This window comes from Glycine max, chromosome 14 (genome assembly GCF_000004515.6).
Source record: "Glycine max cultivar Williams 82 chromosome 14, Glycine_max_v4.0, whole genome shotgun sequence".
In the NCBI taxonomy this organism is placed as follows: Eukaryota; Viridiplantae; Streptophyta; class Magnoliopsida; order Fabales; family Fabaceae; genus Glycine; species Glycine max.
Window position 1 is genome coordinate 48761810 of NC_038250.2, and position 22843 is coordinate 48784652.

Below are 22843 nucleotides of genomic sequence, written 5' to 3' on the forward strand. Positions count from 1 at the left end.
TAATTTTTATTGTTGTATGTTAAAAAATTTATAATAAAAATGCAATCTGAACAATTAGTTCAATGATTATAATTAAATGCTCTTATTTCCTTTAATAGCTATTGACACTTGATACAGTATATATATATATAATGTTAGTATTTTTTTTAAAAAAATCATCAACAAGAAAAACTCGAAAAAGACACGAAAATTAAAAGGCACATGCATTCTAAAAATTGAATATAAGGTCAAAATTATAATTTTACACTGAGTATTCCTAATTCCTATAGGCCTAGCAATTTATACATTAGAAAGATGCCAGATTCCAGATTATGGCTGACATAATTAATTAAGCAATAGATACATACCAGAAACGGCAATTTGACTATATTGGACACTTGGACTAATTCAGTAACAAAAAAACAAGGCCCGTGTTAACAAATGAAGATCAAGAACCCGTGACATTCAGACCTTTTCGGTTAATGAAGGGCATATTAGTTTATTATCTTTCAAGCTGAATAAAACTAAGTTACATAGGCAAATTTGTAAATAACCCTGTGGATTTGTATAATGAATATAGTCTTTTTTCCATTCTTTGGGGAGGGAGGGGGGGTGCAATACATATTTATATAGCATAAGATTATAACTAGCCCAATAAAAAATAGTCAATGGTTGATAAAGATTGAATCAATTCTAGTTGAAAAGAATAATAATGATGATGATGATAATTCAGTTGCGGCCTCATTCGGTCCAAACCCTTAGCTGGTTTTTGTACAAAATTGAATGGACCACTATGAACAATAGAATCGTACCAAGACGAATATGTAGCATTATCATCCACCACAAAAAATTTCAAAGTAACACGTTCTGACATATACCACTTTATAGCAAAACCACTCCCCATAATAGAAATCCTGTTACCATTAAAAGGCTTCTAATTCTCAAGTCACAGCTGAATTTGTAGGCTGAGGAATCTGAATTTGTAGAATTCATGGAAGGAGCTGTGAAGTTACCTAAGGTTCCATTTTTGCCAACACTGCACATATTCACAAAGACATCATCACTTGTGAGCAATAACAAGTTAACAACATAACAAACATAGGATAATAATGATAATGAAAATGAAAATTAATCAAACAAGCAAATATTTTATCTTACCTTCCGGGAAATAAACAAGAACCATGACCTACAATCATTCAAAATAAATGTGTTAATCATCCAAAAGTGATTGTTGATAGAAATTGATAGGAATATAAAAAAGCTAAAGCTAGTCCAACATAACATTAGGGAACAAAAATTTACTTGGATCTGAGGTGGAGATTGTAGCCACTCCATTGAAGTCACATGCATCAGGAGTCTTTCCCATCTTATGATAGTAAGTGTCAAATGCATAATTTGCATGCGCAATCACATTGTCTGGTTCATAGCATGGTTGACCCTGCAGCAATGGAGAGCATTCGACCTTCCCCGGTCCACATGCCCAATCTAGTGCAGCCTGCAGCATCTTCGGGTCAGCACCGTCCTTTGCAATGCAGAAAGTATTATTGCTAGTATCATTTGCTAAGACTGCCCCTGACTCTGTCAAGTGTAGAATGTAAATAGGTGTCCCATTGGCATCAAACAGTCCCCAGTTCTTCTCTGACAATGGCCCAGACTTCATATCCTCGTTGTAGAGCTCATAGATGTATGTACTAACATCTATTCCTGGATGCTTGGGAGTTCCGGTTTTGTTAAACACATGCTTGATCAAATTGCTGTTGTAAGTATTCGCATTGTCGACCGTTGCATCTGGTTCGTTGGAGCCACCTTTTGAGGGCCACCCTGACTCGGTCACCACTACAGGAATGTTGGTGTAATTTAGAAAGGCCATGGCAAAGTATGCTGCATCAACCATGGCATCAAAGACATTGGTGTAGTGGAGAAGGGTATTGGAATCAACAGCTTCTTTGTTAGGAGGGAGAGACTTGAAGAGTGCATAATCTAACGGAATCACTCCATTTGATTGCATGTAGTCATAGTAAGGGTATATGTTTAGCATTAGATAAGAGCCAGTGGATTGCAAGAAATCAAGTAGTGGGACTAAAACTGGATTGAGTGAGCGATTAAAGAAAGCCTGTGAAGGTGGAAATGAATCAAGGATGATGGAAGAGGAAAGGGGTGTTGAAACTTTAACTTGGCGATCAAGATTGGATGCCACAAGGGCCGAATGGATGTATTTAATCGCACTGACAAGTACTTTTGCTGCATTTGGGAGGGTAGTTAAAACCTCAGAACCAACACAAATGGCAGTGATATTGGTGGCTGGATAATGCGCTACCACATTGCGGGAAACCCAATTGGCAGCCGTGGAATTCGATTGACCAATTGCTAGGATCTCTTCATTTGGGACAGTCACAGCAACCTGAATGCCTGTCTTTGCAAGTGCAAGGAGCATAGCTTGGTCTGCATCATATAATCGAACATGCCGAATTTGCTGGGCTTTTAGTAGAGCTACTACTTGAGTAGGGTGTGGCATATCTGAGAGATCCGTTCCAATATTCACTCCTATAAATGGTTCTGCAAGGTTTAAACATTAAGATCCATCAAAAATTAGATTTAAGTCCTCACTGAACTAACCAAGTCAAGTTGGAACTTGGAAGCATATGTAAGCAGATTCTAATGCACATTTTGTTTGTTCCAAACAAACCAAGTTTTGAGGAGAAATATAATTTTAATTTTATGATTATGTGCTATCTTTGAAGATTACCAGCAAAAAAATTTAACAATAGAATAGCTCCACAAAAATAGAATGCTTTTCCAAAAATAACTTCCCCAACCTCTACTACAAAGTCTTGCACACATCCAAATGTTGGGGAAAATCACAATACATGGCTGAATAGAAGGACAAGAGAACTGTCCTATTCAATATAAAAAAATCTGAATCCTACAGCTGGACACTTCCAAGAAGATCAACAACCAACATAACCCTGACTATTTTTAAAAGGCACATGTTATTAATTATTAGCCAGAAGTTCAATCCCAGACAGAATAAAAATGTGAAGAAAAACACACAAACTCTACTAGGAAATAGACTAACCGATCACTAATTATATCTCAGCCACTGCATGCCCCACCAAACCTTGCTTCTGAACATTGTAACACTAACTAAATCTCAAATAACACTCTCAAGTTTCTAATCCACGGCAAGAGTGTGCTACTGCTGGGAAAGGTATGAAAATGGAAGTGTGTATTTGGGCCTTCATATGACAAGGCATAGTTAAGTTCTACTCCCACAAAGCAGACTTCAAAAAACCTCAAGAAAACAGCAAGGAATCATAGGAGAACTGAGAACTGAACAAGAAAGGCTCAAGAAGAACCATGCAGGTTAAACAAAAGTGAGCTTTGCAGTAATTTCAAAACAATGCAAAACTAAGTAGAGAAAATGAACTAAAGGGCAATGAAAGATTCAGAATGCAAGCATAACTTCAAAAAATGGAAAAACACAGGATCTCAAAACAGGAAAGTAAGCAAAGAAAACAAAGAGGGGGGAGGGTTAAAAGTGTCCAGTCACTAACCTTCATCAGCTGCAACAACAGACACTGCAAAAAGCAGCAGGAGAAGAAAATGCAGAGCCATAGATTGAGAAATCTGGAAAGAAGTCTCAATAATGAAAGAGAGAGAAAGGAGGAGTGTGAAATGGGACTTGAAGAAAATGAAAATGAAAACCAGAAGGAGTAAATTGAAAAGCAGAGAAAGTGGGGTAAAGCTGTAGGAGAATATATGACTGTGTTATGTTAAGAGAGGGGGCTACAAGATCAAGACAGAAATCATACGTGGAAAGCTTGTCAGACAAATCAAACGGCTAAGGAATCAGTTACACTGTGTAAACATTAAACAACCATAGGCAAGTGGCCAAGCTTATAGACTTGAGATTAAGACCACCTTTTTCTCCTTTCTTCAATTCTCTTCATTTTATAATGTGAAAATATAGTTGTAAAAATTACCTGAAGTTCTTAAAATGAATTTCGGCTTATGTAAGACTCGAATATTTTTTAAAAGAATCGAGCTTGCTTTAACAGTTGGACCAAGCAATGCTAAAATACTTGTATAGTTTAAACGATACTATTAATGAGTTCATTAGCAATACTAATATTTAATAAGGTTTCAAATTTAAACCTTACATATAAAAACTTTTAAATGAAAGAGTTAATGTCACCGAATGTTTAATGTGTTTAACTCAAACTAGGATATATATAGAGAGAGAGAGGTAAAGTAAAAAAAGAAAAAATGTACACTAAAAAAGGGAGAAAAAGAGAACATATATTCTTAATGGTTGTTAAAAATGAAAATACTTAATCATGATCATTTAATTAAAATTAAGAGTTTAAATTACATATTTAATTATAAATTATTTGTCGTTAAATAATTAATTTAAAATACCAATTTTAATCTAATGATCTATATCAATAATAAATGTATTTTTTGTGCGTACATATTTTATTAAATAATTTTATCCTTTAATTTGTTTCTTTAATTAAGAAATCACCCACCTCACTCTTTTTATCTTTTCCGTATTCGGTTTTAATAATTTAAAAGTTAAATTAACTCACCAAAATTAACATTCACATTAATATATAATTAATAAAAAACTGACAAATATATCAAATTTAACATCTTATTAAAAATAAATATATAAACAGACATGCACGTTTGGGATGTCTAGCTTTTTATTAATCACAATCATAATTAAATATTCTCATCCCTGTTTTTTTAGTGTACTCTCATCTCAAGTTATAATAAAGAAAAACTCAATTGTACATTCTCTCTGTATATACATGTGCTAAACAAAGAGTTGGAATAGTAAATAAAGAATGGATTATGAGTGTAGGCTGGTATATAGTAAATATTATATATATTTTATAATGATGTTGTTATTATTTACGTTAATGTGTTTAATGTGCATGTGGAGGAGGAAGACATGCACCTGTTCTCCTAGCCGTTAACGTACGGTGAATTCTTTTCTCATCAGTTGGAGTGTTTTGTTGTGTTGTAGTAATAGCTGTCTGTGTCTGCATGTGTCTGACGCTCTGTTTGTTTGCACTCACTAACCCTGGAATCTGTATACACATCTTTTGTGAATTTAAAAAGAAGGAAACAAACAAGGAATGGTTGCATTGCATGCATTTCTGATCTATGAAGACACCGAAAGGACCCTCTTCTCTCTCTCTCTCTCACTAGGCACTAGCATGTAACAGTAACAATAATAACAATGGAGTAAGCAATGCAATAGCATCATCATCCATCAACGGTCCAATCCATGCAACCCTTCTTACGGGATTTCGTACCAACCAACAATTGGGTCTCCTTGTAAATGCTATTGTCCATGCTGTTATTATTAGATACGCCATAACACGCCATTATTTATTGGATACACTACTAGGTTTTAAATTTTGTGTAAGTCTCTTTTTTTTTTTATCCATGCCATTTTTATCTATGGCTTTTCTTAAATATTTTATCGATAAAATATATTTTTTTGTCATTGATTCTATAAATATGAAAATATTTAAAATTTGGTTAAGTAAAATATTTAGTATATTTAAATCATCCGTCACACTTCATATCCCAATTTCTGTCCCACCAATATAAATGTTTTCTCAACAAAAAAATAGATTATTGTTTATGTTACTTGAGCTTGTGAGTGATTTAATTTTCCAAATAGTATTAATTTTTCATTTTTATTTATTCTAAATTTATTAAATAAAAATTTTTCTTAGCATTACAAAATTTTAAATTTCTTCTTATATAATACTATTTACATGACTCTCTTTTATTTTAGTTTAAGTTATAATAAAAATTATTTAATAATTGAAAATTGTCCTTATTTTTTAAATACTTTTATTTAAACTTTAAAGTTTAACATATTTTATACTTGAAATTTTTTAAATATCAATAAAATATAAAAAAAATATTTATACATTATATTTTTTATCATTAATTACTTATACATTATTTAAGTTAAAATACATAGTTATAATTAATTCAAACACGCACTTAATATTTTGGGGAAAAAATAGTCCTATGCTTTAAATTTACGAGTTTACCTCATTAAGATATAAAAAAAAAAGTTACTCTAATTTGTAAGCGAAACTAATAATGGTAAATAGTTGAATAATTTGAATGGCTGAGTCAACAATTATTTATACAGATCCATTCGTACGTTTTGTTGGGTCAGACCCAATATTACTTAGCCCGGTTTAATAGGCTAGTGGGGACCCAACTGAAACAAAGAACATTATTTAATCATATATTTATTTTATTTTATTATAAATGAATAAACAATACTAGAGAGGGAGTAATAATTGAATTGTGGGTGAAGAACTACAAGAAACACACGGTTGGGAGTAAGACTTTTGTCAACCATTTAATCGTTGTGCCAAAATTTGTTGGGTAGCTACTTATGAAAATTACTTGTGATAAATAATAAATAATATTTTTACATTATGATATAATCACAAGTTATTAGCCCACCAAAAAAAAATACAAGTAATTATATATGATAAAATTATTAACCATTTATATAATTAATAGCATTTAAAAAAAATTAAAAGTGTATGTAAACTAAAATCTATTATTGTTTATTAAATAAGTTTAGGTCTAAGTATAAATAACTGTTCAGAAATTTTTGTGGATATGCAATTAATACCTAATTCTAACTATATTCACATAATATATTTATTATGTGTTAGAATTAGTTTTTAAAAATAATATTTTTGATTAAGTTATTGCATATTTTTATTGATAGTGTTTTTCAATTAAGAATTATATTAATTTTGAATATATTTAAATTAACTTGTATATTTTTAATCAATAATATTTTTTCTTTTTTTAATTTTTCCTTGTAATGTTAGTATTAGAATACCATTCATGTTTACTATTTTGTTTATTGAATATAATACAAAATTAAAATCCTAGCAATAGCACCAGACATTAATATAAAATCCAAGTATTAGAATATAAAAATAAAAGACCTTGTTTAAATTAAGAGTAAAATACAGTAATCATTTTTTAAGTTTCATGAAATTACACATATTTTTAACTTTTTAACTATTACAATTCTCTTCCTTGTAGGGGTGTTAGTGTAATACATAAGATGGTGTCAGTCAAATATTTTTAAACAAAGGAGGATAAATATTTTAAATATATAAAAAATATCAATGTAATATTTTTAAACAAAGAAAATTAGTGTAGGAATAGAAAAAAATTATGTTATCTTTAATTTGAAAGCAAATGTAATTTGCTCTTAAATGAACTAAAATCATAGTAATAGCACTAGGTATAATTATATAGGTATTTGAGTAAGAATAAATGCGTTAAGATGTTGTTGATGACCTTGTATTTCAAGTAGACTAATGTTAGAGTCTCATGTTGAAACCATTTCAAGGGTTGAATATCCAACAAAGACAAAGGGTGGAGATGATGGTTTGGAGTTGGTGCCAAAGGCGAAATGATAAACTTTGGAATAATATACAGACATCAGATACCTACGTAATCCATGAGGTGATGAACTTTTTCAAGATTGGAATCAAGCAAAGATGATGATGACCTTGGGTGCAGACAGCTAGCTTGTAAAACAACAGTAATGTTGAAAGGTGGCTTCCTCCTCCACTAGACTGTTTGAAATGCAATATAGAGTCCGGATAACTTTTGATTCATGTGATTCAAGCTAATAAGTTGAATGGAGTTGTTTATGAGCTTGAACCAAGATTAATTTGAGTTGAAAAAAATGTATATGTCATACTTGAGTTAAGGTAAATATTAATAAGGCGAGTCCTGCTAAATCAAGTTTGGTTTAACTCGACTAATTTTCAATCCAAACCGCAACAAAATTGTAATGTTAGGAATTAATTATAGGCATTCGTGTTTAAGAGTCCAAGAAGGAGAAGGATGGACTCTTTTGTTTGCTCTCAAAGTTCATGATTTCCTTAGGACTCATCAATGTTATATTTGAAGTTGATTGTAAAGGGTGTAGTGCACAAAATCAAGGGCTCAACTATGTATAAAACCCAACTAGGACACTTAATTTACCACTGCAAGAGTTTGTTAGCTTGATATTGGATTTGTTAAGAGATAAGTTAATGGTGTTGTCATGAATTAGGTAGGTGACATCATCTCCACCTAGTTTCTATACTAACTATCATGTAATTTCTTGTAATGAACAATTTGTTATGAATAAAATTATATAAATATATTTCAGCAAAAAAAAAGTATTAAAGTTATTACCCATATTGACACAAGTCTAAAATGGTATCAACATTTCATTACATTAAAATTAAAAAGAAAACCTATATCTAAAAACAAATCAATCGATTATATAGTCTAGTAAATCTATAATAATTAATAAGGAAATCATTGTAGTTAAAATGAATTTTATATATTATTGCTTTGAAAACATTTAAGAGAGGTATGGTGACCAATTTAAGGTAGGGGAAGTCTCTAGACTAAAAAAAACTTACAAGTGTACTTATATTTATCTCACTTTGAAGATTATATTGTTTGGACATATAACTTACAGATATAACATTATAACTTATTTCACTTGATCGATCCTTTAAAAATATAGGTTGCATATTAAAACATTAATTGACAATATACAATAATATTTGATTTGATCTTCAAATGATTTGTTTTAGAGCACAATTATTTACACGATAAATAATCGTGCTTGAATAAGACTATTGTGAGGAGTAGAGTTTTCCTTCAAAATATTTAATAGTTACATACCAATGCCTGAAATTAATACTAGTTGTTAAGCTAAAACAACCTTAGAACAAATTTCATATGCTAATAGTTATCCTTCAAGTGATAGATGAAATATAACAATGCATAGATTTCAAAATAAAAAAAATGATTATTAGTAACCGTGTGAATGAAGAACTAACATATGATGTAATTGTTTAAACATAAAAAGTTTGACTTTTTTCTCTCCTAATAAGTAGAAATTAATAAAATGTGTTTTTTTCTCTCCTAAGTCTTTTTTTTATACCAATGTTAGAATATCAAACCCTAACAACAAACTTAAAGAATCCAATCTTCTAAACTTTGCATGAGCTAGTTAGGTAGGCAATATTCTCTTTAGTCTTTGGTAGTAGAATAAATTTTTATTTATTAAAATAGGAGCATAGCATGAACATAAGATGAGAATCACATGAGATCCACTGACCAATGATCATACCCGTACCCATCGCTATATAAATTCTTCTATTCATCTTTTTGATTTCACCACTCTGGCCTTTGCCACTGCAACGGTAGACTTCAAACACAACAAACCCTCCCTCCAATTCCTCATGCGAATTTGAAATTGAACGTTAACGACATGACTTGTTCTTGCTTTTCGAATTCAAAATCGATAGACTCTTCTCACCACTCCCTTGACCACGTTCCCTTGTCACAACGCCTAAAATTGCTGCATCCTCCAATTCTCCAAAACGACACTCGCATACCGCTCACTCTCCAATTCGATGCTGTTGTGAAAAAGGAACACGAGGGTTGCGATTCTCAGGTTAATTATTCATGTTATGTGTTCCTTTTGCTCTTAGTATAATTTCACTTATGTGAACATGAACAATTAATTATCTGAGATCTCTATGAAAGACCTACTTTGGTCTAAAAATTAGATATGTGGTGGTGTTAGGTTTGCCGACCATGTTTTGAGTTGTTTTTGTTATTCCGTTGCAGAGATTTTGCATCGGCAATAGTGAGAAGCCTTTCTTTGTTTTCTATATTTTTTTCACCCGCAATATGCATGTGTAGTAGAATGATTCAGTGCGTTGGGTTCATTATGATTTGGAGCGATTTCTGTTGATCGTTTTTTGAGTCATGGAAACAAACAAGCGAAGATGCACAAATTTTGTGAAAATGCCCTCTTTATATACTTAAATGGTGTACTTAGTTGAAGAAAAACCTGTGTTTTAGAACCACTAGGGTCGGATTATGGTTGGGGGTTTGTGTTAGAGAGCTAAAAGCTATATACTGTAAATAAACTTTGCTACCGTTAGAGAGCTACGAAGAAGAATAAAATAAAATGATATTTTTTCATTGATGAAGATAGCCTATGAGGAGTATGATTTTATAACCTAATTGTTGCTAATGATGACCCTGCAAGTGTCATCATCCTAACATATGGAAATTAAAATAAAATAACATCAATAGATGGGTTTGATGGTATTTTTAGGCCTCCCTAGGCCCATCCTAACATTGCCGCCAAGTTCACATAGAACCTTGTCCTCAAGGTTCTGAGGCAAAACCAAACAGTGGAAGATGGATATGTGAGCATATGATTGATAAATAATTTGATGTTTGTTGGGGCTTCAGAAAAAGTGAGGGTGGCAGCTAGGAATTGAGACCCGGTCCTGCATCAGGTTCATCCAAATAGTGGGAGGTAACAAAGCTTGATTTGGTGACACGAGATAAATCATCCAAGGGTTGAAGCTGCAGGGGCACGTGGTAATTTGTGAGGGTAGCTGAAATGGGAGCTGAATTTATCACAAGTAAAAAAAGAGAAGGCACATGGATTGTGTTGCCTTTGAGCGGTAGGGATTGGAGTGTGTGGTTTTTGGGTAGGATCTGATGGTTGCGGGCCTTGGTGGAAAGGTGGACCTTTGGGAAGAGAAACAGTGCCAGCTGCAGGCAGGCAGGCATTGGGACACATGAGTGGTTGGATTATTGGCAAGAGGGAGCTGATGTGATGACAGCTGTGCGGTTGTCAATTTATCCAATGGTGGAGAAGGAGGTTTGAGATATTATTGCAGGGGTGTGTTACGTGTTCCTTGGAAAGGAAAAGTAGAAAGGAAATAATATTGTTTGAGGGGGTTTGGGATGTATAAAGAGAACGGAAAGGTGGGTAAGGAAAATGAAAAGCCGCAAGTCGTTCTGAGAGTCCAGCCATGGCAGAAACAAGAGTGTAAATGGGAGTCGATGGACTTGAGGAGGATGGCATGGTGGTAATTTACAAGGTGCTGCTGGTGGTCAAACTGTGGTTGGAGGGTTGTCAGCTTTTCAGTGACGGTATAGAGGAGGTCTTCCATGGGAGGTGGACTGAGCAGAATGAAAACACCGATTGTTAGAGAGTGAATTGCTATTTACTGTAAATAACCTGTATTACCATTAGAGTGTTAAGTAGAAGAACAAAATAAACATTCATATTTTTCATTGGCGAAGATAACCTACGAGGAATACAATTTTATAACCTAATCGCTACTGTCGATGACCCTACAAGTGTCATCATCCTAGCTTACCGAAATTAAAATAAAATAACATTAAAAGATAAACAAAATAGCACCTTGATATTCTAAACTGATCCAATATAGTCTTTTAGCCATTTAGGTTTCAGGGCATTTTTGGGGAGTTTGTGCTTTGTTTCGGACTTTTGGTTTTTGTCTTTGTACTTGTTTAAGGATAGATTTAAAGTTTCTTGTTTCTTGTACATATGTGTATCTGTGGCTCATAGTTTTTTCCAGCTACCATTGTCAGGTATTCTGAGAGATTAGCCTTATTGCATTGATGTAAGTTTGTTGTTTCTCTTGTGTGTCTCACTAGCCTGTTACGAAAAATATATGGAGGATGATTTTTTCTTCCTCTATGTTTCTGACAATTTTATCCTTTTATCCAACAAAAGGGAATCCTGTGGTGGGTTCTTTTTGTGTGCTTAGTTAATGTTTAATAACAGGGTTCTTCTTGATAATTGTTCTGAATTATTTTGAATAATTTTATAAATGAATTTCCTATATGCATTTTCTGAATACTTAATAGCAAATATAAGAGGGTACTGTCTTATTATACAATCACTGGTGTCAAGCACATGGATTGTTATATTAATTCATCATTTTGAAGTCAAATAAAGTGCCCTAAAAGTATAGTATAATTTAGTTTTCTAACAAAACTAAGACAAATCACTTGAGCATATACTTATTGTTTAATTTTTCTAAATTTGACTTGAAAGGTCTACATAATAATCATTGTAATTAATGGTTAATGATCGGTTCAATCAAAATAATTTTCTATAAAAGTTATGGAGTGGTGACCACTGTTTAGAAATTAGAAGTGCCAGTTTTGTGTCATTTGCATTGGTTGCAACTGGTGGGAAACTCAAGTGTGATTATGACCTGATTTGCAACAGTTAGTGTGTCCCACATTTGAAACTGATGCTTGTGGAGTAGAGAAAACCAGTGCTAATGTCATTTTAGCTCGATGTCCCACACTTTCTGCTTTTGATGGTCGTGCCACTATAAAGGTCGAAGATTATGAGATTCCTTCGAGTTCTGTTGACAAGGGTAAAGAAGCATCTATTCAATTAGATTTTCCTATCCCAAAGGTGAAAAAGGAGATTCCTGAAGGCATTGTTGATGATCTAGATCATATTGTATTGAAAGAACGGCTAAGGATGCTGCTAGCTAGGTACTTTATGTTAATTGTTAATGTTTTCTCTTTGGTTGGACTAATAAATATACTTTTTGTCTTTTTACCCTCTTTAACTTTGTTTTTCAAGTTGCTAAAATAACTCAGCAAATTGACCTTCTGATATCTGTTGGAATTTACATAGTATTATTAATCAGTAAACTAGTATGAAGGAGTATTGGAGTCTTACTATTCTGGGTAATCCTTTCTTCTATTTATTTATTCTTGCAAATAACACATTGTAATTAATTATTTGATGTATATAATCCTAACTATGCTTGTGTAGTTCACTCAATCAATTTTTTTATGAAATCTCTAAGTTCTTCAATCTCTTCAAGTTATCAGAGTGATTTTGCTTTTTCTGGGTCTCTAGGTTCAGCTCTTTAATCCAACAAAATCTTGGAAATCCTTTGTCAATAAGAATAATATTACTAGTTGTATCAACAAATGGTCTCACCAAACAACTCTATTGTGGAAGTACTACTTGTAATTCCATAGCTTGTCTCTCTCATTCCATGTTGATTGGATCTTGGATTCAGGTGCTTTCAATCACATTATTGGTAATTCTTCTCTTTTCATAAATTTGTCACCCACCAAATCTCCTCATTTTTTCACCCTTCCATCTTTAACAATTACGTCTGTTCTTTTATTCCTCAATTTCCTTTTAACTTGATGTTCATTAGTCAATTTATTTGTACTCTTTACCTGTCCCATTACCTTTTGAGTTTCTTCATATACAGGGCCAGAGTATGGGACAAACAGTTGGCATATTCTTTGAATCTCATGGACTCTAATATCTTCAATCTCCATAACATCCCATATTTGCTATTTTTGAGTTCCCTGATCATTTCTATTGTTGATTGTTTAGGCCATTCAAGTGTAAATAAATTTAAAAAGTGGTCCCCATTTCTACCTTATACAATCTTTTGAATGTCAGTTTTGTCATCTTGGCAAATGTGTGCAGGCGACTTTCCAAAGAAAGGACAATAGTTATTCAAAATCTCCCTTTGATATTTATTCATTTAGATGTTCTAGTTGTGTTAGATCTATTCAAGGTGACAAGTATCTTGTGACTTTCATTGATGATTTATGAAGATGCGGTTGGACATTTACATGGAAGATTTTTATTTACTGTTTGATATTTTACAAAAAAATTGTTTTGAAATTCATACTCAATTTAAGTGCATTATTTGTATTTTTTTCATGCACCAAGGGTATTTATTGACCAATAATTGGTCATTGGTGACAGATTCTTTCTGAGGTTTAAAGATTGTTGAAGTGGGCTTTGCCTGCCTATTCCATACATGGCTAGGACTTGAACTGGTTAGCATGCTTAAGGGACCTAATAAGTTATCAAATGTGGTAGACTTTTTTGGTACATTTGTATTTTGTGCAGTGACAATGCAAAATAGTATTGTTCTATCCCGTTCACTTCTTTCATCAAATGGTATGATTCATCAATCTAATTGTCCTCGTTCCCCACAACAAGGTATTGTAGAAGGAAAACATTGTGGCCTGCTTAATAGAATTTGATTCAAATAGATTCATAGTCCTAGTGGAGAGCATGAGGATAAAAACCATAAAAACTATCAAGCTTTTGCTACATCTTTTCATGATCATCATTGATCAATGTAAGCTTGAGCTCATCAATAATAGATTGTACGTTGTTTAGAAAGTTAGACATATCATGATCTATTATTTGGAGCATAGCCATTCTTTAAACAGATTCATGTAGCTGTTGTATATCATTGGCAATTTGGCATAGATATTCCAAACTTTCTTCTAAACGTCACAAGTCTTGTATGAATAAGGGGAGTTATAAGGTTGACTTGGTGGTTGAAGGGGGAAGGGGGAGAGGTCATGGGTTTGAATCCCTCCACTAACAAAATCTAACATGTTAACAACTAACATTTTCCGATAAAAAAAGGTGTTAATGGATTGACATAATAAGGAAAAGAGTTAATAATTTTCCCGTTTCCATTCTTCCCTTAGTGGTGGCAATATTCTTTACATTTATGCTTAGAGAGGTTTTGATTGAGAATCTGTCTCTCAATAGTGGTGTACCAGCCAAATAATTTTTGCCATTCAATTTTATAGTGGTGGTGGCAGCGATCTGGTGGGTCCTGGGTGACCCTGAAAAGGTGTAGGAGAAGGAAATAATTTCCTTAACTTTTGGAATCAGCCTTAAATCCAAACAGAAAGCACACAGATCTGAGAACCACACAACAACAGTAGGCCAGAAAAACAGAGCCAAACAGTAGCATCAGCTTAAAAGTGAATTAGGCTAGAAATACCCAAGAGCAAATTGAGCAAAACTGATCATACAGGGGAAGAAGAGGTTGAGGAGACTTTGGAAACCATGATAGTACCACTACCAGTGGCAAAGAGTGAGTTGACCCTGAAGGTGGCATGTGAATTAATGTGCCTGATAACAATAGAAGAAGATGCAACATGTGGCAGCAGCCTTCTAATCAGACCCAACAATCAAACTCACAGTCAAGGACTGTGCACAAGACAGATCAGCCTTAACAGTGGCTAAGCCAAATCTGAAAGGATATCAAACTTGTGCTGGACTGGATTAGAGCATCAGAGCTCTGATACCAACTAGAGATTGAAATTGATGAATACTAAATATTTTTTACTGACATGAGCATTGCTCTGTGATGCAAAACTTGTGTTTTATTCATAGGTGTATCTATACAAATAGAAACACTAATCTACAATAACTACTAATCTTTCATTCTATAAAAAGTCTCAACTGAGTGCTTTTGCAATATTTTGTTTGTAGTGGGTAACAAACCCAAAAAATTATCATGCACAACGGATGGAAGGGACTTGTAATAACTAATAAGCTTGTAACCACATGGCACTTGAAATCTCTTCAGAAAAAATAAATGAAAAAATGATTTTTTTTTAAATGAATTTATGCAAATTAGCTTTGCTCTTTTTACATGATATAGTTTTTTTTTTTTTGCTTAAAATCTGCAGATGCAATAATTTTGAATAGCAGTTTATGTTTGAAAAGTTTAAGAGCCTGACCCCTCTATCTCCATTCAGTTTTTTGCATTTTCATTTCAGTTCCTCTTAACAAATAAAATTTCCTGTTTGGTTCAAACATTTTATAACTAAACGACCAAGTTTATTAATGGAAATTTGGAATATAATATTTTTGCCATTGTGAAGAACCATATTGAAAACATTTTGTTTGAAGCTTCCAGGATAGAACTTCTTTAACATAGTTAAAATCATCTATTTGTTATTGCAGGAAGCTTCCAGGATTGTCAAATGCATCTTTAGAGGTAATTTAATATTATTTTTTCTATTAGTTGAATAATGTATTTATATTAAAGGTTGAAAGAGTTAGTCATGACTCACTTTTGGTTTTTTGTTAGCCTTTGTTTTCTATTAGTAGAATAATATATTTATTGAAAAAGAGTTAGCTTATAACTCATTTCTGGTGAGCATTAATTGTTGATAATTATAAACATTTTAGTGTATACGTCAACTGCTAAGATGCTGATAAGGATTGCAATGCCTCTTGACTTCCTGAAATGAAACTTTTCGATATTTCCTTTCCGTCCTTGATTTTTCATAATGCATATCTTTTCTCTCTTCTCTTTGGCTGCAAAGCCTGAATTCTTGGTATAAAAATTAATATTTTTCATATAGGATAAACTATCCACATTTACAATACTCGAGGAATGGTTTCTGATTAATGAGTAGTCACTTTTTTGCACAATTTATTACTCACTAACCAGCACCTCATTTCTTGTAATTTTTGCTTTAATTTTTTATGGGTCTGCCTTGATTCAATTGATTCTGTAGGAAAGATGAACCACTGCTCTGTGATACAGATGATTAGGGTGGATGTTAAAGGAATTCCGCATTTTTATTTTGTTGAAATTAGAGTTGGTTTGGGGAGTACCAGAAATAATCTGAGATCAAATTATTCAAATCAGAGTTTTGGGGGGCTATTAGTAGTAATGGTGACTTTTTTCTTAGGTTTGTATTAGTTTCAAACTAGTCTGTGATTTAGAAAAAACTCGAGATGTTAAATAAAATATCATGTCTTGTGTTCATAATCATATACTCATTTTCTTTTCTAATTTAAATTGACATGCCTGCACTTTTCTTTCCATGTTACCACCAGTAAGATGCTATTTAAATATTTTGTTAAAATACTCTTTAGAATAGTCTCTCTTTGATTTCTCAGAAGTGAGGTCAATCTATTTTATCATGCTTGGACCTCTTTATTAAAATTGCAAATTATTTCTGTTACAGGGTGGTAATGCAGGCTTGTTGGAAACCATCACGGAGCAAACTGTTAAAAAAGTAAATGAAGAGATTAATTTTGCTGATGGGAAAGCAGCAGAGGCCAGAGACCAGGTTTATGACAACCCAGAAGGAAGTAATATTTCACTATCACTCGGGGCTACATGTGGATCATCTTTATTAACTGATTATGCCACATCTAAATCAACAGGATCAGTAATTTCATCTGGCCTTCTAGAAGACGACCATTTATTAAAATCCAGAGGAATAGTCGAGCAATTTGATTCACATGAAGAACATAATGTTATAAATAATGATGGCCCAATTAGTTCAACTTCTCCAACCTTTATCAAAGTCAAGGATGAACCTTGGGATATTGGTGAAAACTACAATGTTACCAAGGATGCTATGGGTAGCATTTCTTTCAAACTCTCAAATGTAAAAAGTGAAAGGGAAGTCCATAATGAATATCATGATGACCAAGCAGAACATATGAACTTAATTGATCGACTAAATTTTCTCATGGCTGGAGCGGATTCTAGTTTAAATATTTCTACAAGTTACTCTTTGAAGACTCAGCCTTCTTCCTCTATGTCAAGCCCTATTTTTTCAAAATCTGCTGAACCTTCAAGCATCAAATCTAGGCGCAAAAGAAAAAAAACAGCCACGTACTATCTAATTCTGTTGTGTTAAATTATCCTTTATAATAATTATGCCAACTTTATTTCGATAAATCCCACTATAAATTATAACAATGATCCCAAATGTTAAATTATTTTGTAGTGATTCAGTTCAAGAAGCACTTGAGGAGGATGCTCCTGGGCTCCTGCAGGTACTGTATTTTAATTTGTGTACTGTCATTGTGAAATTGGAATTTATATCAAGCTTCTTGGAAATGCCATTTGGCAGGTATTGCTAGACAAAGGTGTATTAGTTGATGAAATTAAACTTTATGGAGAGAAAGAAGATGATGAAGCTCTGGATGAATCATTTTGTGAAGATAGCTTTTCGAAGCTTGAGGCTTTGATAACCAAGGTGAAGAACATGCTCTAATTATGTTGTCTTCCTTTAATGGTTTGTCCTTTCATTTTATTTCAGGAACAAACTAACTCACAATATTAGTTATTTATAATATCTTAACTGTTTTCCTTCTCATCTCTTTTCTTAATTACTGACAAATAGATTGTTTTGTCATACATGGACATGGATGACAAGACTATAATACAACTTATTAAATTAGTATAAAACTAATTGTTACATTACGTGTATGTTGCATTTATTATTAGATAGAAACTTATGATTCTAATTTCCTAGTAATCAGTAATTGATTGATCTGTAATCAATACAGATTCCGATTTCTCTATTATAAATAAGATGTGGTCTACTTAGACACACAATACAGTAAATAACTTGTATACTAATGAAAGACAGAAATCTTAAATCTAAAGAGAGAATCAAGGTTTTAAAAACGAGCAAGAGTTCTTGTAATTTATAACTATAATAAAATGTTAAAATTTATCTAATTATTGTGATATTCCCTTCTGTAATGTTATAAACGTTGAAGAAATAGATGAAAAATTGTAAAATGCTGTTAGGAGTATTTGAAAGTGTTCTGTATGGATACATGCCAGACATGGCTATTATTTTGAACTCTTTGTTCCTTTGTTTTGTCAATGCGAAGTATGATTAAGATGTCATAAGTAGACAATAATTGACAATTATGCTCTTGTAAAAAAAGACTATAAGAGAGGTTATAAAAAAGGATCTCGAAATTAATGGTTTGGATAGAAGTATGGTACTTGATAGAACATTATGGCGGAAGTTGATCCATGTAGCCGACCCCACCTAGTGGGATAAGGCGTTGTTGTTGTTGTTGTTGTTGTATGCTCTTGTAAAAAAACTGACATGATTGTGGAAGATATTTTCAGTTAAATCATTCTCTTGTAAAAAATGGAACATTTTATATTAATTTTTTTGGTGTATTAAATGTATTTCCTTTTCAAGAAAAGGGAGTCATTGTCCTTCTCATTAATTTTTCCCCCACACTAATTGCTGTATCAAACAACAGATAATACAGAAATTATTGCCCAACTAATCAGGTATTATGATGGAATCTTTTTAAGGGTTAAATCTACTGCAAAAGCTAATTTTATAAGAGAAATGTTATTGAATATTGATTTTTTAGTTATCTATGAATGATTCAGTGCATGTTTGGATTAAAGTTTGCAAAAGTATTGTAAGTCTTGATTCTGCAAAACTGAGTTTTCACTTTTTAGACAATTTTTTTTTTCACAAACATACTTTTGGGAGGTAACCAAACATGACCCCAAATTGATTTTAGTCTCAAACATACTTTTGGAACATCCCACCGGAAATTCAAACATACCCTGAATGGTCAAGAATCACTCTTCTCATTTTTCACATGCTTCCCCTGGTTGAACCTATCAGCTTAAGCTTTTACAATATGTTTGCAAGTTAGATGTGAAAAAAATAGGTTTGTTTGGAAGAACAGGAATTAAATGAAAAGATGACCATTACTTCCTGCTGATTTGTTTATTGGGGAAAATGGGGAAAACTGGCTTATTTTGGTTTTCTTTTGCTATTAGAAAGAAAAGGAATGAAACTAAATCGGTATTTTAGATAATCCAAAGTCAATCACTTCAAAAGAAACAAGTACACTTGCACCCTGGTGTTTTCTTTTCCAATTGCCTGGATTTTATGATGATATATGATCAGGTTTCAGGTCTTCTGTTTGACAGGATATAAGGATAAAATGAGATCATATTTGCTAATACTAGTTCCAAAAACTATTTGTTGATAAAAATTGGCTAAAGCTGAAGCCTCAGTATTTATATTATTACTTTCGAATTATTGAAGTATTTTTCTGATAAGTCATTTGATGGTTTTAATCAATTGCTTTAGATTTATTTATTTTTCCCCTTTATTTGGAGACAGATTTTCCCTCAACGGTACTCTTTTTTAAAATTACCTAATACTCGTGCCTCAAAGGCTTCAAGAGCGAGTTATTGGTTAGCTTGTCTAATCTCACTTGTTGAGCAGGTAATTGGTTTCTTACAAACTTACAGTGTATATATTGTTGCTTTTATACTGCAGTGAATTCTTATTTTATGTGTGTACTTTTTCTGCTACAGACACGATATTTAAAATTTCGAAAGTGGCCTGTTGAGTGGGGTTGGTGCCGAGACCTTCAATCATTTATTTTTGTTTTTGAGAGACATAACAGGTGCTTGATTTGCCTTAAATTTCATCTTTTTGGTCCCTTCTTTTCTTCTCATTATATTACATGATGTTTGCTTTGAGCTGAGCTTCAATGCAGGATAGTGCTGGAGCGCCCTGAATATGGTTATGCAACCTACTTCTTTGAACTGGTAGAATCCTTACCTGTTGAATGGCAGCTCAAGCGGTTGGTGATTGCTATGAAACTGACTACCTGTAGCAGGATTTCCATTATTGAGAATAAAGAATTGGTGGTAATGGTTTTACTAATTTGTTTGGTGTTTATGGTTTTACTACTCATGAGACACTTGTTTGAACTTCCATTATCTTCTCTCTTTTTATGTATTGGCTTAGTTTTGTAGTTTTTTCATATTCACGAAGTGATTAGAATAAAATATAGTATGTTGAATATTCATTCTTGTTTTCTTGGTTTTATTATTGACCACTGATATGCTGCGGCGGAAGTGCAAAAGTGGTTTATGCAGATTTGTTTAAATTAGCATTTTCAGTCATGAGTTTAAAATTAATATCCAAATATCCACTCAAAAGAAAATGGTATGTGTTATGAAATTTCCAAAGTCGGTTCAGTTACTTCTTTGCAGTCTTTCCTTTTACTTATTTGTTATTTTTAATTCACCTGTATTTCTTTGCTACTAATTTTTTCTGTCAATTTTTCACACTTTTTCCCTCTATGTGAATTCTTAGAATCAAGGCAATAAGTTGCTTTTATTACTGCTTTCTCCCACACCTCAAACAGAAATTCGCTGTGGTCAATTCTTTTTGTCTCTGGCATAGGTTGGAGAAGATTTGAGTGAAGGTGAAGCCAAGGTGCTAATGGAATATGGTTGGACACCTAATACTGGCCTGGGAACTATGCTTAACTACTGTGGCAGAGTTGTGCATGACAGGAAAAGTGAGGACAATTCTTCAGAATGGCGATCTAAAATAGGGAAATTGCTGATGGATGGTTATAATGGTGGAACCATAGTGATGCCTACTGTCCCAAAAAAAGTTGCAGAATACATGTGTTCTCAAAGCCCTGACAGTGACATAAGCTGTAGTAGTCCCATGTCTGATTAGAGGTTAGCTTGTGCAGAAAGTGTTTCCATATGTATACCTTGTATATTTATTGGTAACTGTCTTTTAGACCATGACCTAGCAATTATAGAGTAGTTCAACATGAAAACTTTCAACATTTGTTCCGAGCTACAATACATCCTTTACAGGAATGTATGGTGGAGCATCAAATAGTTACTTCAAACCGTGCTTTAGCTTTACCACTGTAAAGAAGTTCGGATTTTAATATTCAGGCAAACGACAAATTCTGCCTTCAAAGTAGATACATAACCATGTTATAGCATTAGCGAAGTGATTAACTTGTGTTTTCATTTCTCTATGTTAATCTCTTTTTTCTCAGAAGTCAAGTATGGTTTAATATTTTCTCTAGATTCGATTTTCATTATCTGAATACCAAAGTTGCATTTGGGATTATTGTGTTTGATTTTACTTTGTTAGGGTCCCTTTTAACTGTCAATTTGAGATACTAAGTTAAACTGACACTGATTGGTTCTAGATTTAATCGGTTTAGTTGGCCTATTACATTTTCTTAATTTTAACTAGAATTGATGGATGTAGTGATTTATGAAAACTGAGACATCAATTTTATTCCATTTGATAAATGATGTATTCAAGGCAGGATGCTGGACTTTGTTTGAAATTTGGATTGAATTTATGAAGTGTACTTCAAGTAACTAGAGGTGTCTTGATGGTGGTTGTGCTCTTTGACATGTAGCGATTTAGTAACTTTACTTTGAACCGATGCAGAATTCAATTCATTGTTCATAAATGTGTTTAAAAAAATCTTGCACCCAAATGGGAAGCTGACCTTGGGCAACACTTTTACAAATTGAATTGATGTTTAGTAGTGCTTTGGGTCGAGATGGCCCAAAACAACACAATATTTAGTTTCATTTTTCTCCCATTTTATCACTTTTTACCAATTGAGACATCATTTTAAGTGTTATTTTTCATTAAATTTTTTGGAAAAATATTTTTAGAAAATCTAACAAGGATCGTAAGAATTTTATCTACAATTTTAATTGTTTGAGTCTTAAAATTGATATTTCAATGGGATTTTGATTTAATTACTAATGTCGACGTAAATTTTCCTACTCAATTGCTTAATTTTTCTTTTTGGAATGAAACAGGGCCTAGGTCCAAGAATAATTAACATTAACAATAGAATGATTCTAGTCCTCCAATTCCTTCGAAGAAGATTACTGATCGCATTGATGAGGCTCCACCCTGCTGCACAACCCACCTGATCCCCTGCATTAGAAAAGAAATACCGATCTTGAAAATTTTGAGGTCTACAATAACTTATCCACTCTGCTCAATCAATAAAATTCATTTTGAAGGGCATTTTAAGTTAGAGGTAATTCTTATATTCTTACCTAAATGCCCATTTCACAAAGTTAAAAATTAATTTTTATTTAACTTTCTAAAAAATAATATATTTATAGTAAATTATCATAAGAAGACTTAATAACTTTACAGTCTAATATTAATAAAAAAATCTCACTTAAGAGGTAAGAATAATTTTCACAGATTAATATTATAAAAAATCATGCTCAGTTATAGGATGTTTGATTTTTAATTTAATTGAAATACACTAATAATATTTTTTACACCCTTATCTAATAATAGATTGTTACAAATATGGAAATATTATTAATTTTTGTAATAATTATTTCAAAGGTTTCATTTAAGATAATTTCTAACTAGTTGATAGTGTAGAAAAGTTTATATTAATAATATAATTTTTTTTTTCATTTGGGTTTTCAGGTCCCTACCCTTTTGAGTTATGACCCAAAATCCAACAAAAAGGCATTTCTGTGGGAACAAAAATGAAAAAAGAAACTGG

General features: G+C 32.5%; 2 protein-coding genes across 4 annotated transcripts; one reads left to right on the forward strand and one right to left on the reverse strand.

Annotated features, from left to right (window-relative positions):
• Positions 1 to 673: 673 nt before the first annotated feature.
• Positions 674 to 3739, reverse strand: LOC100799965 (glucan endo-1,3-beta-glucosidase 2). 2 transcript variants are annotated; one of them, XM_026125474.2, is made up of 5 exons: positions 3534 to 3678; positions 3056 to 3309; positions 1282 to 2535; positions 1138 to 1165; positions 674 to 1015 (listed from the first exon to the last, which is right to left on the reverse strand). In XM_026125474.2, the coding sequence occupies exons 3-5, from the start codon at positions 2492 to 2494 to the stop codon at positions 862 to 864; spliced, it is 1395 nt and encodes a 464-aa protein (XP_025981259.1). In that variant the 5' UTR covers positions 2495 to 2535; positions 3056 to 3309; positions 3534 to 3678; the 3' UTR covers positions 674 to 861. The 2 variants fall into 2 exon arrangements, with proteins under 2 accessions (XP_025981259.1, XP_003544983.1); XM_003544935.5 differs by lacking the exon at positions 3056 to 3309 and having other exon boundaries at positions 3534 to 3739.
• Positions 3740 to 9111: 5372 nt separating this feature from the next.
• Positions 9112 to 21296, forward strand: LOC100818640 (uncharacterized). 2 transcript variants are annotated; one of them, XM_003544321.5, is made up of 10 exons: positions 9112 to 9517; positions 12134 to 12411; positions 15677 to 15710; positions 16693 to 17351; positions 17467 to 17515; positions 17593 to 17718; positions 19639 to 19743; positions 19836 to 19927; positions 20021 to 20174; positions 20716 to 21296. In XM_003544321.5, exons 1-10 carry the CDS (start codon positions 9332 to 9334, stop codon positions 20998 to 21000), a joined length of 1968 nt encoding a protein of 655 aa, XP_003544369.1. In that variant the 5' UTR covers positions 9112 to 9331; the 3' UTR covers positions 21001 to 21296. The 2 variants fall into 2 exon arrangements, with proteins under 2 accessions (XP_003544369.1, XP_040864804.1); XM_041008870.1 differs by lacking the exon at positions 9112 to 9517 and adding an exon at positions 10214 to 11101.
• The last annotated feature ends 1547 nt before the right edge of the window (positions 21297 to 22843 follow it).

Excerpts from the sequence above, each read along its gene's own strand:
- LOC100799965 (XM_003544935.5), bottom strand. The coding sequence starts at position 3,594 with ATGGCTCTGCATTTTCTTCTCCTGCTGCTTTTTGCAGTGTCTGTTGTT. Across the intron at positions 2,536-3,533 it reads TGTTGTTGCAGCTGATGAAG|AACCATTTATAGGAGTGAAT; the intron begins GTTAGTGACTGG and ends TAAACCTTGCAG. Across the intron at positions 1,016-1,137 it reads TCTTGTTTATTTCCCGGAAG|TGTTGGCAAAAATGGAACCT; the intron begins GTAAGATAAAAT and ends GAATATGTGCAG.
- LOC100818640 (XM_003544321.5), top strand. The coding sequence starts at position 9,332 with ATGACTTGTTCTTGCTTTTCGAATTCAAAATCGATAGACTCTTCTCAC. Across the intron at positions 9,518-12,133 it reads ACGAGGGTTGCGATTCTCAG|TTAGTGTGTCCCACATTTGA; the intron begins GTTAATTATTCA and ends GATTTGCAACAG. Across the intron at positions 19,928-20,020 it reads GTTTTTGAGAGACATAACAG|GATAGTGCTGGAGCGCCCTG; the intron begins GTGCTTGATTTG and ends GCTTCAATGCAG.